This window comes from Hemitrygon akajei, chromosome 16 (assembly GCF_048418815.1).
Source record: "Hemitrygon akajei chromosome 16, sHemAka1.3, whole genome shotgun sequence".
NCBI classification, from domain to species: domain Eukaryota; kingdom Metazoa; phylum Chordata; class Chondrichthyes; order Myliobatiformes; family Dasyatidae; genus Hemitrygon; species Hemitrygon akajei.
In genome coordinates this window covers 26,701,014-26,718,711 of record NC_133139.1, presented here as the reverse complement: position 1 = coordinate 26,718,711, position 17,698 = coordinate 26,701,014, and the positions used below count along the sequence as shown (strand labels likewise).

General features: G+C 41.4%; 1 protein-coding gene across 1 annotated transcript in view; it reads right to left on the bottom strand.

Moving 5' to 3' along the window:
* ell (elongation factor RNA polymerase II) overlaps positions 1-17,698 on the bottom strand; it is a 140,763-nt gene that overhangs the window by 23,021 nt on the left and 100,044 nt on the right. Inside the window, exons 5-6 of the mRNA XM_073068494.1 lie at positions 11,807-12,057; positions 9,208-9,332 (exon numbers count right to left, since the gene is read on the bottom strand). Of these exons, the coding sequence (XP_072924595.1) occupies positions 9,208-9,332; positions 11,807-12,057 (376 nt within the window). The remainder of the gene's footprint in view (positions 1-9,207; positions 9,333-11,806; positions 12,058-17,698) is intronic.

The following is a 17,698-nucleotide window of genomic DNA, read 5'->3' as shown; positions in this document are numbered from 1 at the left end:
AGAACTGTTAGGGAGGGTTTAAACTAATTTGGCAGGGGAATAGGAACCAGAGTGATAGGGCTGAGGAAGGAGGAAACATAAATAAACCAAAGATAGCGTGCAACAGAGATTTATAGAAAGAATAGGCAGGAGATGAAGCATAATCACAGGCAGGATGAGTTACTGGGCAATAGAGGCATGATGCAGTTAAAACAGAAAGCAACAAATACTGGACTAAAAGTTTTGAATGCACATAGCAGAAGAAATAAAATGAATGATCTTGAAATTCAGCTACAGGTTGGCAAGTATGACGTTGTGGCCATCTCTGAAACTTGGCTAAAGGATGGTTTCCATTGGGAGCTGAACATCTAAGGATATACGGTGTATTGGAAAGATAGGTTAGTAGGCAGAGGGGGTGGTATGGCCATGTGTTTAAGAAATAATATAAAATCATTAGAAAGGGATGACATAGGATCGGAAGGTGTAGAGTCTCTATGGGTTGAGTCTCTATGGATAGCTTTCCAGAACAACTTGTTGTTGAGCCCTCTAGGGGATCGGCTGTGCTGCATTGGGTTTTGTGCAATGACCCGGAGGTGATAAGAGAGCTTAAGGTTAAGGAACTCTTAGGGAACACTGATCACAGTATGATTGAGTTCACTTTGAAACTTGAGAAGTAGAAACAAAAATCCGATGCGCCGGTATTTCAGTGGAATAAAGGAAATTACAATGGCATGAGAGGGGAACTGGCCAAAGTTGACTGGAAATGGACACTAGCAGGAAGGACAGCAGAGCAGCAATGGTTGGAGTTTCTGTGAAAAATGAGGGAAGTGCAAGACAGATATATTCCAAATAAGAAGAAATTTTCAAATGTAAGAAGGACACTAAGTGGCTGACAAATGAAGCCAGAACCAAAGTAAAAGCAAAAGCAAAAGAGAGGGCATACAAGGAAGCCAGAGCTAGTGGGAAGATGGAGGATTGTAAAGTTTTAAAAAACTTGCAAAAGGAAACTAAGAAGGTCATTAGGAAGGAAAATGGCAGAGGAACTGAATACGTATTTTGCATCAGTCTTCACAGTGGAAGACATCTGTATTATACTGGACAATCAAGAGTATCAAGGAAGTGAAGTATGTGCAGTGAAAATTACGACTGAGAAGGTGCTCAGGAAGCTTAATGGTCTGAGGGTGGATAAATCTCCTGGACCTGATGGAATGCACCCTTGGGTACCGAAGGAAGTAGCCAGAGAGATTGTGAAGGCATTAGCAATGATCTTTTAAGAATTGAGATTCTGGCATTGTACCAGATGACTGGAAAATTGCAAATGTTACTCAGTTACTTAAGAAGGGTGGGAGGCAGCAGAAAGTAAACTATAGACCTGTTAGCCTGACATCAGTGGTTGGGAACTTGTTGGAATCGATTGTTAGGGATGACGCACGTGACAAGATAGGCCAAAGGTTTCCTGAAAAGGAAAATCCTGCCTGACAAACCAACTGTAATTTTTTTTTGGAAATTACAAGCAGGGTAGACAAAGGAGATGTAGTAAATATGGTGTACTTGGATTTTCAGAAGGCTTTTGACAAGGTGCCGCTCATGAGGCTTCTTAGCAAGATAAGAGCTCATGGAATTACAGGGAAGTTACTAGCATGGGTGGAGCATTGGCTGATTGGCAGAAAACAGGAAGTGGGAATAAAGGGATCCTATTCTGGTAGGCTGCCAGTTACTAGTGGATTTTCACAGGGGTCGGTGTTGGGAAGTCTTTTTACGATGTGTGTCAATGATTTGGACTGTGGGATTAATGGATCTGTGGCCAAGTTTGCCGATGATACAAAGATAGTTGGAGGAGCGGGTAGTGTTAAGGAAACAGAGCCTACAGAGAAACTTAGTTTAGGAGAATAGGCAAAGAAGTGGCAAATGAAAAACAATGTTGGAAAGTGTATGATCATGCACTTTGGTGAAAGAAATAAACGGGCAGACTATTATTTAGGTGGGAAGAGAATTCAAAATGTAGAGACACAAAGAGACTTGGGAGTCCTTGTGCAGTATACCCTAACGGTTAACCTCCAGGTTGAGTCAGTGGTGAAGAAGGTGAATGCAATAGAAACATAGAAAGATAGAGAACGTACAGCACAATACAGGCCCTTTGACCCACAATGTTGTGCCAACCATGTACTTACTTTAGAAAATTACCCAGGGGTACCCATAACTCTCTATTTTTCTAAGCTCCATGCACCTATCCAGGAGTCTCTTAAAAGACCCTACCGTATCTGCCTCCACCACTGTTGCTGGCAGCCCATTCCACGCACTCACCACTCTCTGTGTAAAAAACTTATGCCTGACATCTCCTTTGTACCTACTTCCAAGCACCTTAAAACTGTGCTCTCTCGTGTTAGCCAGTTTAGCCTTGGGAAAAAGCCTCTGACTATCCACACAATCAATACCTCTCATCATCTTATACACCTCTATCAGGTCACCTCTCATCCTCCACTACACCAAGGAGAAAAGGCAGAGTTCACTCTTCTCATAAGACAAGCTCCCCAAACCAAGCAACATCCTTGTAAATCTCCTCTGCACCCTTTCTGTGGTTTCCACATCCTTCTTGTAGTGAGATGACCTGAACTGAGCACAGTACTCTAAGTGGGGTCTGACCAGGGTCCTATATATGTTGCATTCATTTCTGGAGGTATAGAATATAAGAGCAGGGATGTGATGTTGAGGCTCTACAAGACACTTGTGAGACCACACTTGGACTATTGTATGCATTTTTGGACTCCTTATTTAGGAAAGGATATACTGACATTGGAGAGGGTTCAGAGAAGATTCATGTGAGTAATTCCAGGAATGAAAGGGTTACCATATGAAGAACATCTGGCAGCTCTTGGGCTGTATTCCCTGGAGTTCAGGAGAATGAGGGGGGATCTCATAGAAACATTCTGAATGTTGAAAGATCTGAACAGATTAGATATGGCAAAGTTATTTCCCATGGTAGGGGTTTCTAGGACAAAAGGGCATGACTTCAGGATTGAAGGGTGTCCATTTAGAACAGAGATGCGGAGAAATTACTTTAGTCAGAAGGTGGTAAATCTGTGGAATTTGTTGTCACGAGCAGCTGTGGAGGCCAAGTCATTGGGTGTATTTAAGGTAGAGATAGATAGGTTCTTGATTAGCCAGGGCATCAAGAGTATAGGAAGAAGGCAGGGGAGTGGGGATGACTGAAAGATTTGGATCAGCCCATGACTGAATGGTGGAGCAGAGTCGATGGGCCGAATAGCCTACTTCTGCTCCTATATCTTATGGTCTTACTCCAGAATCAAACTTACCCAACTTTAGTACTGGAGCTGCAGTAGGGAAATGACATTTGAAAGCAGAGCTGCAAGCAATCTCCAAATCATCTGAGGATGTATGCACTTTGCACTCAACATCTACAAGGTTCACTATACATTTAACATATTGCACAATACTGCCTTCCAACGGTTTGAGCCCCTGACGAGACTCTGGGTGATGTAATTCACTTTAATCTTCAGTCAGCAGCAGCCTTTGGCTATGTGAGGAGAAAGGTACTTGAAATTCAAGGTACAGCAGATAGAGTAGATGTTGGAAATCTTGAGCAGTACACACAAAATGCAAGTCAATATTTTGGGCTAAGACCCTTCATCAGGACAGGAAAGCAAAAGGGCAGAAGCCAGAATAAAAATAGGTAGGAGGTAGAAGAGCACAAGCTGCCAGGAAGTAGGTGAGTCCCGGTGAGTTGGATGGAGGAAGGAGGGTGAACGTGAGAAACTAGGAGATCATGAAAAGCTGGAAACTAGATGATGTAAGGCCACCCTGCCCACAAAATCTACTTGGTGCATCTCTGAAAGCTCTCTCTTTTTGATCTCTCTGTCCCCATCTCCAGAAGTAGATTATCTATAGATGGTATCCACAAACCCATTGACTCCCAGTTACCTTGAATATACTATTTCCTAGCCTGTCACTAATAAGAAAGCTATTCACTTCTCTCAGTTCCTCTGCCGCTGCCACATCTGATCTCATTATGAGGCTTTTCATTCCAGAGTGTTTGAGATGTCCTCTCTTTAAAAAAAAGAACAATGAGATTTCCCTTCCATCACTATCAATGCTACTCTCACCCATTTCTCCTTCAATTCCCTCACGTCTACCCTCACCTCCAACCTAACAATGTAAGCTTCTTCTTGTTCTCACCTTTCACCTCTGTATCCAACACATCATTTTCTGCAACTTCTGCCACCAGGCACATTCACCCCCCCCCCCCTCCCCACCCCACTGATCAATCTGCTTTCTGCAGGGATCGCTTTCTCCATGACTCCCTTTGTCCACTTGTCCCTCTGGTTCCCACCTCCTTCTCTTTATCCCATGGTCTACTGCCCTCTTCTATCAGATTCCTCTGTCTTCTATCCTTTGCCTCTTCCACATATCACCTCCTAGTTTCCCACATCATTTTCTTTCATAGCTCCTCACACCTACTTGCCTTCTCCCTCTCATCTGGACTTGCCCATTTCCGGCCAGCTTGTGCTCCTCTCCGTACCATTTTGTTCTGGCTTCTGCCACTTCCTATGCAGTCCTGATCTCAGTCCGAAAAATTCCTCCATGGATGCTGTCTGATCTGTTGAGTTACTTGAATATGAAGATTTCAAACCTGACACAAAATTTAACCTATTCTGCATCAGTGATTCTGGTGCTCCTACTGGCTTGGACTACCAAGGGAGAAAAAAATGAGGTACGAACGCAAGCTAGCCAGGAATATAAAGGAGGATAGCAAAAGCTTTTTTAGGTATGTGAAGAGAAAGAAGATAGTTAAGAACAATGTTGGGCCCTTGAAGAATGAATTGGGTGAAATTGTTATGGGAAACAGAGAAATGGCAGAAGAATTTAATAAGTACTTTAGATCTGTCTTCACTAGGGAAGACACAAGCAATCTCCCAGATGTATGGATGGGCCAAGGACATAGGGTAACAGAGGAAATGAAACAGATTGACATTAGGAAGGAAACGGTGATGAGTAGACTGATGGGACTGAAGGCTGACAAATCCCCAGGTCCAGATGGTCTGCATCCTAGGGTACTAAAGGAGGTGGCCCTGGAAATTGCGGATGCATTGGTAATCATTTTCCAATGTTCCTTAGATTCAGGATCAGTTCCTGAGGATTGGAGAATGGCTAATATTATCCCACTTTTTAAGAAAGGAGGGAGGGAGAAAGCAGAGAACTATCATCCTGTCAGCCTAACATCAGTAGTGGGGAAGATGATAGAGTCCATTATTAAGGATGAAATAGTGGCATATCTAGATAGCAGTGATAGGATTGGGCCAAGCCAGCATGGATTTACCAAGGGCAAATCATGCTTGACTAATCTATTGGAGTTTTTCGAGGATGTAACCAGGAAGTTAGACAAGGGAGATCCAGTGGATGTAGTGTACCTCGATTTTCAGAAGGCATTTGATAAGGTCCCACATAGGAGATTGGTGGGTAAAATCAGAGCTCATGGCATTGGGGGCAAGATATTGACATGGATAGAAAACTGGTTGGCAGATAGAAAGCAAAGGGTAACAGTGAATGGGTGTTTCTCGGAATGGCAGGTGGTGACTAGTGGGGTGCCACAGGGCTCGGGATTGGGACCACAGCTGTTTACGATTTACATCAATGATTTAGATGAAGGCATTGAGAATAACATCAGCAAGTTTGCTAATGATACTAGGCTGGGTGGCAGTGTGACATGTGATGAGGATGTTAGTAGAATTCAGGGTGACTTGGATAGGCTGGGTGAGTGGGCAGATGACGTTTAATGTGAATAAGTGTGAGGTTATCCACTTTGGGAGTAAGAACAGGAAGGCAGATTATTATCTGAACGGTGTAGAGTTAGGTTACGGGAGAAATACAAAGAGATCTAGGAGTCCTTGTTCATCAGTCACTGAAGGTGAATGAGCAAGTGCAGCAGGCAGTGAAGAAGGCTAATGGAATGTTGGCCTTTATTACAAAGGGAATTGAGTACAAGAGCAAGGAAACCCTTTTGCATTTGTACAGGGCCCTGGTGAGACCACACCTGGAGAATTGTGTACAGTTTTGGTCTCCAGGGTTAAGGAAGGACATCCTGGCTGTAGAGGAAGTGCAGCGTAGATTCACAAGGTTAACTCCTGGGATTTCCGGACTGTCTTACGCAGAGAGGTTAGAGAGACTGGGCTTGTACACGCTGGAATTAAGGAGATTGAGAGGGGATCTGATTGCAACATATAAGATTATTAAGGGATTGGACAAGATAGAGGCAGGAAATATGTTCCAGATGCTGAGAAAGTCCAGTGCCAGAGGGCATGGTTTAAGAATAAGGGGTAGGTCATTTAGGACAGAGTTAAGGAAAAACTTCTTCTCCCAGAGAGTTGTCGGGATGTGGAATGCACTGCCTCAGAAGGCAGTGGAGGCCAATTCTCTGAATGCTATCAAGAAGGAGTTAGATAGGTAACTAATGGATAGAGGAATCAAGGGATATGGGGACAAGGCAGGAACCGGGTATTGATAGTAGATGATCAGCCATGATCTCAGAATGGCGGTGCAGGCTCGAAGGGCCGAATGGTCTACTTCTGCACCTATTGTCTATTGTCTATTAAAGTAGTGCAGAGATGATAATGCTGTCGTCAAAATATCCACTGAGAAGATAACCAAACCAACTGCAGTATCCTCGCCCAGGCCAAATAAACTGACATCAGAATACTACTGGGCAGACAGAGGAAAAAATCCCAGAATGCCTTCAAAACCTCAACAAAAAATGCAGCAACCCCACTGACTCCTGGGAATTCCTGGTCCACGACTGCTCAAACTGAAGGAGGAACATTTGGGAGCACACACAAGCCCAGAATAAACAGGAGTGCACCACCCCACCACCTGCCCCATCTGCAGTAGTCTTCATCAACCACCTTGGAATCCACCACACTAGAGTGAAAGTCATTCTGACACTGAGGGATATGCGAGATGAGTAACATTTTTCAGCGTGGCAACTGATTCTATAACTACACGGAGCAACTTTTTTTTTCTAGAATAATCATGATTTATCATGCACCTTTATCCGCAGAGTAAGGTTTGGTCAATATGAGATTTAGTTTGAAATTGAGAGCAACTATTTATCAGGAGTTGGAAAGCCGCCAAACTAAGACTTCGAAAGAGCAGCCACTGCAGGGGCCCATTTTGAATAAAATGATTGTGACTGTCATGTATTTTGTTGTCAAAAAGAACAAAGCTGCAAAGCTTCAGATTTAGACAGAAGTTTGGATGACACAAACTAACTGGTGATGAATACAGCAGGTGCATCAGCTAAGACCACCATTCTGCAACAGTAGATCTTACTCAAAGTGATGTGGGAACAGTATGTGGGTAGCGGGGAATGGACTGCCATTTATATGGGATTTTGAGTTTCACTCTGCTAACTAAATACTCTCAGCTTGATTATATCAAACAACCTAAAAATTCACAGGGAAAATGCAGAAGAAATAAAAATAACCAGGGAAATAATAAAAAAAAAAGAGGTTCACAAATTAAGGATCATGAATATCCTTGCATTTCAAGCTGCCAGACCATTTCTGCATGGGTGCATAATTGTTGCTGCACCTAGTAAACATCCTTTAGAAGATGAAGAACAAACATGCCAAAATGATGGTGTTAAAATGGTTGAAGTATCAGGGTAGTTTCCACAGACTGTGCTGTGTTCCACAGAGTTTAGAAAACATAGGTGCAACTGGGAGGTAACTGGAAAAACTGCATCAGAATCTTTAACTTCAATGATCATTACATAAAGGCAATGATTTATTAAATGGCAGTGCCATTCTTTCAGAGGTTGGAATGGAGAATCCCTGTAAATCAACATTTCCTGGGCAATATCCTGGAAGCGTCAATACTTCTGTGTGAAATGGCAGTACAGTACATGTCATCATCTCTAAGGGAACTTCCAGTCTTTAACTGTTTCTGGAATGGAAGGAACGGTCCCGGGGAGGGCGAGGTGAGGGGAACATTCACAGTTTGTCAATACTTCCAGGGATTTCCCCACATGCGTATTTCCTGCCCTATGACATCATTTCCTGAGTGGTATCATACAAAAGAAAATTTAAAAAGGATGGAGAAGCAAAATACCTGACTGTTATTAAACATCCAATTGTTCTTAAACCCCTCTCTTCATGAATCCAACTACGACATAATACTATTGTGCCTACACAATAGTCATTGCACTTGAAATAATTAATTGTACCTTGTGCAATTTCAATGTAACAAACAGCCGCCAGATAAAAATTCAGAAAATCCCTTTACCAATCCTTATGTATTCAAAATTTGCAAACATTTGCCAGGAGACATCTTTTCCACCTCAAAACTGGAACTACAATGCTCAGGTGGATATTCCATCATATGCTAAGTGCAACATTTAAAAAAAATATCTTCTGGGTTCAAATTTGATGCTTAATATTGCTAGCAGTGGGTTCCACAATGATTTGGTGGGGGGGGGGGGGGGGGAAGAGCTTGGATATGTTAACAACACGTTGCCTTGTCCTTTTGAGTGCTGGGGTGTAAAGAGTTGTATTCACAGAAACTTTGATGATTTACTGCAGTGAATTTTACAGACAACATGCACCCATGAGCTCTGGTGGTGGAAGAAGTGGACAGTGTGCTGTCACAAGTAGGCAGCTTGGTTCAGAATGAAGAGTTATTTTAGCATAGCCCTACAGACAGAGGGGTTTCTGAGTACCTATCTGTTGCAGAGTTACAATAACCTATGTCTCACCTGCTGTAATGACCAAATCTTTTAAGTGGCTGATCCAATGGTGTTACAGCTCAATGTGACACTTTCTCTCCATGATTCCCTGCCTACTCCCACCATTTGGGCATTTTGTCAGTGGCAAAGTCATTGATCTTGATAACATTAAATGGAAGCAGGCCCCAAAAGTCAAGGAGAGATACCTGTGCTCTCAATCTTAATGATTAGTTCACAATTTTTTGACTTGGTCTGTGCCTGTACTTAACAGCATAGTGTAAGTGTTGATGTTCATCTGTTCAATCCTAATGGAGTGTTAACAGTGTTTCCTCACTATCATTACAAACCTAGCTGAAAGACTATCTTTTCAGAGCAACTCTGGTAATTTCAAACTTTTATTCCCTTTATTGATTCTATGAATCCACCACCACCCAAGCTCTGTAGAACTGCTTAGGGTATTTTCTATACAAGTGCCAATTGTTAATGTAACCTACCGAACAAGAACTCTCTTTAGTAACTGCTGGTCACCATCTGAGTATCCAGGCCAGTCCCTTTGGATCTCCTTGTATGCAAAGTCTTTCAAGGTGAACGTACCATCCTTCACATTCAGGTTAGCAACCTGCAACACAGCAGAAAACAACTCAGCCATTGTCATTATCTAACCCCTGCAATATTGAAGTGCTTAGTACAGATAAAATGGAGAAAATGGTTCAATATTCTCAACACTAATACTGTCCCCATGGTCAGAATACTGCTTTGCAGTCAACTGTGGCTGTCATTTGGGTTTCAAGCAATTTCCAAGAACACTGGACTGGATTAGTTGCCCTTGAGTAACTGACCTTAACCTTTCCAACCACAAGCAAAATCTGCTACGTGTACTTTGCAGACATTTCCCAAGGTATCATTATGAACTTTATCAGAAGAGATCTCATCAGCAACAAATTCAGCAAACCACATTGTGAATCTGGAACCAACATTAACTCAATGAAGAGACCAGAAATTGAGAGAGACATTGTGTTATTCACAAAAATTCCAACAAAGGATAACAGCTGAACAACAATCCCTTTTGTGGGAACTTTAACGGTTACTTCAGAAATCTCTTGCTATCAGTGAACTTTCTAGAATGTACACAGATATGGACCTCAAATGGAAAATTGGTAGCAAAGTCACTGGTACCCAAGATAGAAATGAATGTTCTATAATGCCTGGATCACGTAGGATTCAGTGTTACAAACTAATGGACAGTCTGTACTACAACAACTTTTCTCCTAATGATACCAATCTGCCTGGTTTCACTAAACCAGAGGACTGATTGATAACTGACATTTATTTTCAGGTTTGACAAGACTCTAGTTCTGGGAACTAGAAAGTGATACCAAACCAATCAACCAATCACAAGGAAAGATTTTTGATAAATAAGAAATAAGGAGATTACTGATATTAAAGGTCAGTAACCAAAGGCTAGAGATTTAAGGTAATCAGTCAAGATGCAGATCTTGTCCTCCTGACAGTATTCTTTTCCAAGAGTGAATTATTAATATTAGCCATTATTTATTGAGCAGGCTTGTTGGGCTGAGTGGCCTACAACTACACCTAATTCATATTTATATGACTACATGGAATGTCTTAGCTGAATAGTGGAAGAATTTGGGATGTAGAAGAAATAACCCAAGAACTTTTCATAACATAATACATCCCAAACAGATACATTACCAATGCAGTATTTGTAAAAGAGAAATTACTGGGAAATGAGGAGAGGACAGTGGAACGGAACTGATTTAAGTGGTTCCAAAAAGCTTCTAGGCAAACAAGATGCGTGGAATAGCACCTGTCTGTACTGTATGATTCTTGGTACCAAGAACTTCTGAGTATGTACGCACATGGAGTGCAGCATCCTCTCAATGTCCTTTACCTATTTTCATAAATTGCTAAATTGATTTATTATTGTCACATGTACTGGGGTGCAGTGGAAAAACATGCCTTGTGCACAGACCATACATATCAATTCATTATAACAGTGCATTGAGGTAGTCATGGTGAAAGAATAACCTTGCAGAATAGAGTTACAACACAGGGAAAGTGCAGTTCAGATAGGCAACAAGGTGCAAAGTCACAACGAGGTAGATTATGAGGTTAAGAGCCCATCTTAATGTACTAAGGAACCATTCAATAGTCTTCTTATAGTGGGATAGAAGCTGTCCTTGAGGCTGGTGGTGTGTGCCTTCAGGCTTCTGTATCTTCTGTTTGATAGGAGGGGAAGAAGAAAGAATGTCTGGGGTAGATGGCATATTTGATTATACTAGTTGCTTAATCATAATTGGTAATGGTGCTAATTACCAAATATGATTACGGTAGCGAGAAGTAGACAAAATACCGACGAATGAACTCTTCTCAGGCTTCCAGCTGGGTACAGATATCGAATACATCCAACGTCTTGAAGACAAACTGCCATCTTCATCAGGGATTATTCCCAGGCATGTCTGGCCTGGTGGTATTTATACCGCACTGTAGTCTGTCCCTCCTGATTGGTTAGTCCTCATCCAATCAGGTTTCCATTCCCCCACTTTGCTTACAATCAAATTCTAGTTCTTTCTTAGAGCAAGACTTCCGTTTTTGTTAAAATTCTTTTCCTTTAGTTTTATTTCAATGGGTTCCTTTACCAGGCAGTCCCAAAAGCCATTCATTTGTACGGCACAGTAGTTTGTGTGCCATTGAAGTCAATCCTGTGGCCATTGCGAATGCAGTGTTCTTCTCCTGGTAACCCAAATGGATAGACCACCGGTGCTCCTTGATGTCGGTTTCCACCGTGTGTCCCGTTTGGCCGATATATGCTGCTCCACATTCACAGGGAATCTTGTAAACGCCAGCAGACCTGAGCTTCAGGTCATCCTTGACCCGCATAAACTGTGATTTGACACACTAATGTTCTCAACAATCCATGCTACTGTCAATGACACTGATTGTTTGAACTGCTGAAGACAAGCAAGCAGATACTTTTAAAAGAAAATCTCATCGGAACACCTAGCCCTCTTTATTTTGGGTTACTTTCAGAATGGGGAAATAACTTAAGACATACTTGTAGAGGTTGGTTACCTGTTGCAGGAGATTTTCCAAGGAGTCCTTGTCCTGCTGACTGACCCCATCCTTCTGCAATCGAACAATTAGCTCTGGTTTTTTATAGGGTTTCAGAGCAAGTAAGTGGATGACTCGGTCTCGATAGGGCCGTTGGGAAACACTGTTAGTGCATTTCTTCATCACATTCGCCACGTTCACTGGTGTGGGCCGTCTCCTTTCAGGAACGGCATCAGGAATGCTGCCAGTTAGCTTGCATAGCACTCTTTTAACTGAAAGTAGAAGAGAAGCCAAAATTAAAAGTGATCACAGCAGCTACAATGGAACCCAAAAAAGCCAAATATAATAAACCAATGCCTGGAGTATTAAAACACATTCACATTTTATGCTGCATGTATCTACCAAAATTAAACACTACCTTTTCAGCAGTCATGGAAATAAAACATTAGTTAATAATTGCATAGCAGGATGCACTGGGATCGGTAATTAAAATATAGTGATAAGAATCATGGGAAATTTATAATATGAGAAGTTACTTGGCCTATTGAGTTCATGTCAGTTGAATAAAAGTGCCTCCCAAGCTAATCCCACCATTCAGCATTGGGTCTACTCTCCTATAGGTTATGGTTATCTGGAGAAGGCAAATTTCAGAGTTGTATTTGCATGCATACTTTGACAATAAAACAAACCATTGATCTTTAAAGTGGTAGAGTTTTCACTCTGCCTGGGCCAATTGAGGATTCTGTTAAGAATTAATCCCCATGATTTTCTGAGTCATAGAATTTTAATTTGGTAATTCTTATCTTTGTGTCCTAATAGGAGGCAGGAAGGAAAGAAAAATGGCAAGATTGATTCGAATGTTAAAAAAAGTTACTAGAATCTTTCTTGTAAAGCTCACTGCAGAGGAGTGAGATTACTATGAACACATTGAAAGGAGTGGTGGTGGTTAAACTGGAAATGTTGATTCACACATTGTCTGAGTAGAGCACAAAGAGGATGAGTCAGGCTCATCAAGATCTGGGAAATAGCTTGCACAGAAGATGCTGTTCTTTATATTGTCAGTCAATTGTTTCCCCCACTTATGATAACTGGTGAAAAACTGGATCCAAAGTATTCCACATTCTCACATGGTTTGTCTAAACGGCAAGATCATTCATGGCACAAAAGAGGAGAGAATACAAACATTCCTGCTACATTTCATGGCAGTCCTACCAACCTTCTGGGGTTTACCACTGATGAGAAACTTAACTGGACTAGTCACACAGTTGCTACAAAGATTATGACAAGCAACTGACATCTTAACTCCCCAAAGGATAAATTATATCTGGAAGATGATAGAATATTCTATTAGTGGGTACATTTTAATAACACTCAGTAAGCTCAATAATATCCAGATAGGTACCAAGTTCTCCACCAATAACATTCATTCCATCTTCCACAGTCATAATGTGGCCATTGTGCACCATATACAAAATGCAGTTGTTCACCAAGACGATGCATATTATTTTTATTTAGAGAAACAGTACGGAATAGACCCTACTGGCCTTTCAAACCGACTGCCCAGCAACTTAGCAATTTAACTCTAACCTAATCATGAGATAATTTACAATGACCTACTAACCGGACTTTGGACTGTGGGAGGAAACCAGAGCACCCAGAGGAAACCCAAGCACAGATGGGAAGGAACACACAAACTTGCTTACGGAATAGCACCTTACAATCTGTGAACTCTTATTACCAAGGCAAGATTACAAGGCACACAGGAAAGCCACCATTGCAAGGCTCCTTTCCATGTCATACTTCATCCTGATTTAGAAATACATAAACCATTCCCACATCTTATCTGAACCATAAGCTAGCCAACAACACTGCACATAAATTCAAAGTTCAAAGTAAATTTTATTATCAAAGTATATATGTCAACCATAAACAACCTTAAGATTCATTTACTTGTAGGCATACGTGAAAATAAAAACAAAGATCTGGAAACCTAGAACAAAAACAGAAATTGGTGGAAATACTTCGCATGTCAGGTCGCATTTGTCTTCGACCAAATTATTAACTGTTCCACTTCTCACAAACAGAGCTTCCAGCATTTTTCAGACTTTGTCTTAGAACAATATAGATTACCATTTTACACAAGCAGTCAATGGTAGGGCTTTCCAAATAACAGCCACAACCCACGAGGAAATTTTTAAAAATTTAAATGACAAAATAATCAAACTATCCCACTGTCTGTGGACACCCAAGTTTATTGAGATAATCCAGACAAAGACCTCATGGGTAATTGAAAGGTATGCACCAGTATCTCTTAGTTCAGATGTTTGAAGCCAGAAAACCCAGGAGGTCCCCAGGAGGGGAGGGAAATGAGAAGGTGGCTACCAGTTATAAATTCTCAATTTCTGACTTCTGAGAGAGTGCTTCTTCCGTATCCTAAACCAATTCATTGCCAATGATCACAGTCCACAGATGAAGTATCACAAGATGTACTTTGACTCTGTGGGGACGGAAGGAATAAATAGCCAGTAGCCTTAAAATGCACTATTCTCAATTTAGCCCATTTTTTTTGTCTCAATTGCAAACTGCACAGAGTCCACAAAAATCACCCTCAATTATATATATATTTAAAAAATGCTTTCAATTCCAAGTGTCGGACCTCTGAATGTATTCTCATTTCCAGAGAAACATCAAATCTGAATGTATTGAAAATTCAGCCTCTTTCTCAATTACTTTCAGTTGAATTTCTGCTGGCTGGCTTACATTTCTGATGAATGGTGAAAGCTGTCTTCCCGTTTCACTATTTTCTGTACACTGAAGGTGTTAAGTCTTGTTGGACAATTTCTCATGCACAAACTGCTCTATTGGGTCTCACCTATGAAGTATGCAAGCTCATGTGGTACAGTCACAGTGTGAAGTCAATATGGATGATTACCTGTATATCCTAAGACAGCTTCTGCCAATACCACAGTTAACTACAGTGTTGCACTGTACAGGCTAACCCTCCATTTATCTAGTATCGTGCAAACTCACTTTCCAGAAAGTGCCTGAAAACCAAGACGATCTTCTGCTAATTCAAGGCATGAAATCAACAGCAGCCTAATCAAAATAAGACTTGGAATCTGGAAACTTGGAATGAACTAGGAATATAATTAAGCATTCTTTGATTGTTCAATGTTGATTAAAAATATCATCCCCGAACTGATTCACTCTGCAAAGACTTTGCCCGAGTATTTTATACTTGTTTCAGATTCTCAGCATCTGCAGCTATTTTTTTGGTAAACTTTAGCTCATTCAAAATTGCTACAAATAAACTAACTTGCACCTGGACGAAGGGTCTCGGCCCGAAACGTCGACAGCGCTTCTCCCTATAGATGCTGCCTGGCCTGCTGTGTTCCACCAGCATTTTGTGTGTGTTGTAACTTGCACCTGGTCCCATTCTCCTATCAAATGACATTGGGTCATAAGTATGGCAAGTGTTGGATATTAGAATTCCCATTCTTGTTTTCAATATCTTCCATGTCCCTTACACACTAGAGCAACAGGTCCACAGCAGATGCCACCTCATTGGCTCTTCACTCAACCTGGAACATACGGACAGTGAAGGTCCACACATCAGGGTGCTCTTCATTGACCGCAGCCCAGCGTTCAATACTATCAACCCCTCAAAACTAACCAGTAAGTTTCAAGACCTTGGCCTCAATACATCCTTTGTAACTCGGTGCTCAATTTCTTCATTTTCAGATCCAGTCAGTGCAGATTGGAAACAACATCTTCTGCACAATCTCCATCAGTACAGATGCACCACAAGGCTGCGTGCTTAGCCCCCGATCTACTCACTTTGCACTTGACTGTAGTTAAGCACAGCTCCAAAGACATATTCAAATTTGCTGCTGACACTATTGCCAGAGGCTGAATCAAAAGTGGTGAGGAATCAACATGTAGGAGGAAGATTAAATCTGATTGAGTGGTGCTCTTACTCAAAGTCAAGACTAAGGGGTTGATTATTGACTTCAGGAGGAGGAACCAGAGGATCAGAGGTGGAGAAGGTCAGCAAATTTAAATTCCTAGGTGTTATTCTATCACCAGGGATGCCTCAACATGGATTAAGGGTGAAAGATGAAAAGTTTAAGGGGAACATGAGGGGAAACATCTTCACTCAGAGGGTCATGAGAGTGTGGAACGAGCTTCCAGCACAAGTGGTGCATGCGAGCTGAGTTTCAAAGCTTAAGAGATGTTTGGATAGGTACATGGATGGTAGGGGTATGGAGGGCTCTGGTCCTGGAGCAGGTTGATGGGAGTGGGCAGTTTAAATGGTTCTGCACTGACTAGATGGGTCAAATGGCCTGTTTCTCTGCTGTACATTTCTATGACTTCTATGACTTATTATTTCAGAGGACCTGTCTTAGGCACAGCACACAAGTGCAATTATGAAGAAAGCATAGCAGTGCCTCTTGAAGATTCAGCGTGACATCTAAAGCTCTGACAAACTTCTACTGATATGTAGTGGAGAATATATTCACTGGCTACATCACAGCCTGGTATGGAAACACCAACGCCCTTGAATGGAAAATCCTATGAAAAGTAGTGAATATTGTCCAGTCCATCAGGGGTTTACGCCCTCCCCACATCTACACAAAATGTTATTGCAGGAAAGCAGTATCAATCGTCAGAAACCCCCAACACCCAGGACGCATTCATCCCACTACTTCCATCAGGGAGGTGGTACAGGAGCCTCAGGATGCACACCGTCTGGTCGAGGAACAGTTATCATCCCTCAACCATCAGGCTCTTGAACCAAAGCGGGTAACTTCACTCTACCCCCATCATTGAAATGTTTCCGCAATCAATGGACTCGCTTCATCAACTCTTCATCTCATATTCAATATACTTATTGCTTATTCATTATTTATTTATTTTTGTATTTGCACAGTTTGTCTTTTGCACACTGGTTGAACGCCCAAGTTGGCACGATCTTTCATTGATTCTATTGTTATTGTTCTATTATGGATTTATTGAGAATGCATGGAAGATAATGAATCTCAGGAGCAGTTCTCGGAGGCTTGTGTGCTGGAACGGTTTCTTGGGATATCAAAGTTCAAAGTAAATTTATTATATGGTGACCTACAGTGCCTGTAAAAAGTATTCACCCCTCCTTGGAAGTTTTCATGCTTTATTGTTTTACAACATTGAATCACAGTGGATTTAATTTGGCTTTTTTTTTGACACTGATCAACGGAAAAAGACTCGTGTTAAGTACAAACAGATCACTACAAATGATCGAAATTAATTACAAATATAAAACACAAAAGAATTGATTGCATAAGTATTCACCCTCTTTAATATGACACACCAAATCATTACTGGTGCAGCCCATTGATTTTAGAAGTCAAATAATTAGTTAAATGGAGACCTGTGTGCAATCAAGGTGGTTCAACTGATTGTAATAAAAATACACCCTGTATCTGGAAGGTCCAATTGCTGGAGAGTCAGTATTCTGGCAAAAACTAAATCATGAAGACAAAAGAACACTTCAAGCAACTCCACAAAAAGGTTATTGAAAAGCACAAGTCAGGAGATGGATACAAGAAAATTTCCAAGTCATTGAATATCCCTTGGAGTACAGTTAAGTCAATCATCAAGAAATGGAAAGAATATGGCACAGCTGTAAATCTGCCTAGAGCAGGCTGTCCTCAAAAACTGAGTGACAGTGCAAGAAGGGGACTAATGAGGGAGGCCACCAGGAGACCTATGATAACTCTAGAGGAGTTACAAGCTTCAGCGGCTGAGTCAGGAGAAAATGCGCATACATCTGTTGCCCGGGTGATTCACCAGTCACAGCTTTATGGGAGAGTGGGAAAGAGAAATCCGCTGTTGAAAAAAAACCTCACAAGAAATCTTGGCTAGAGTTTACCA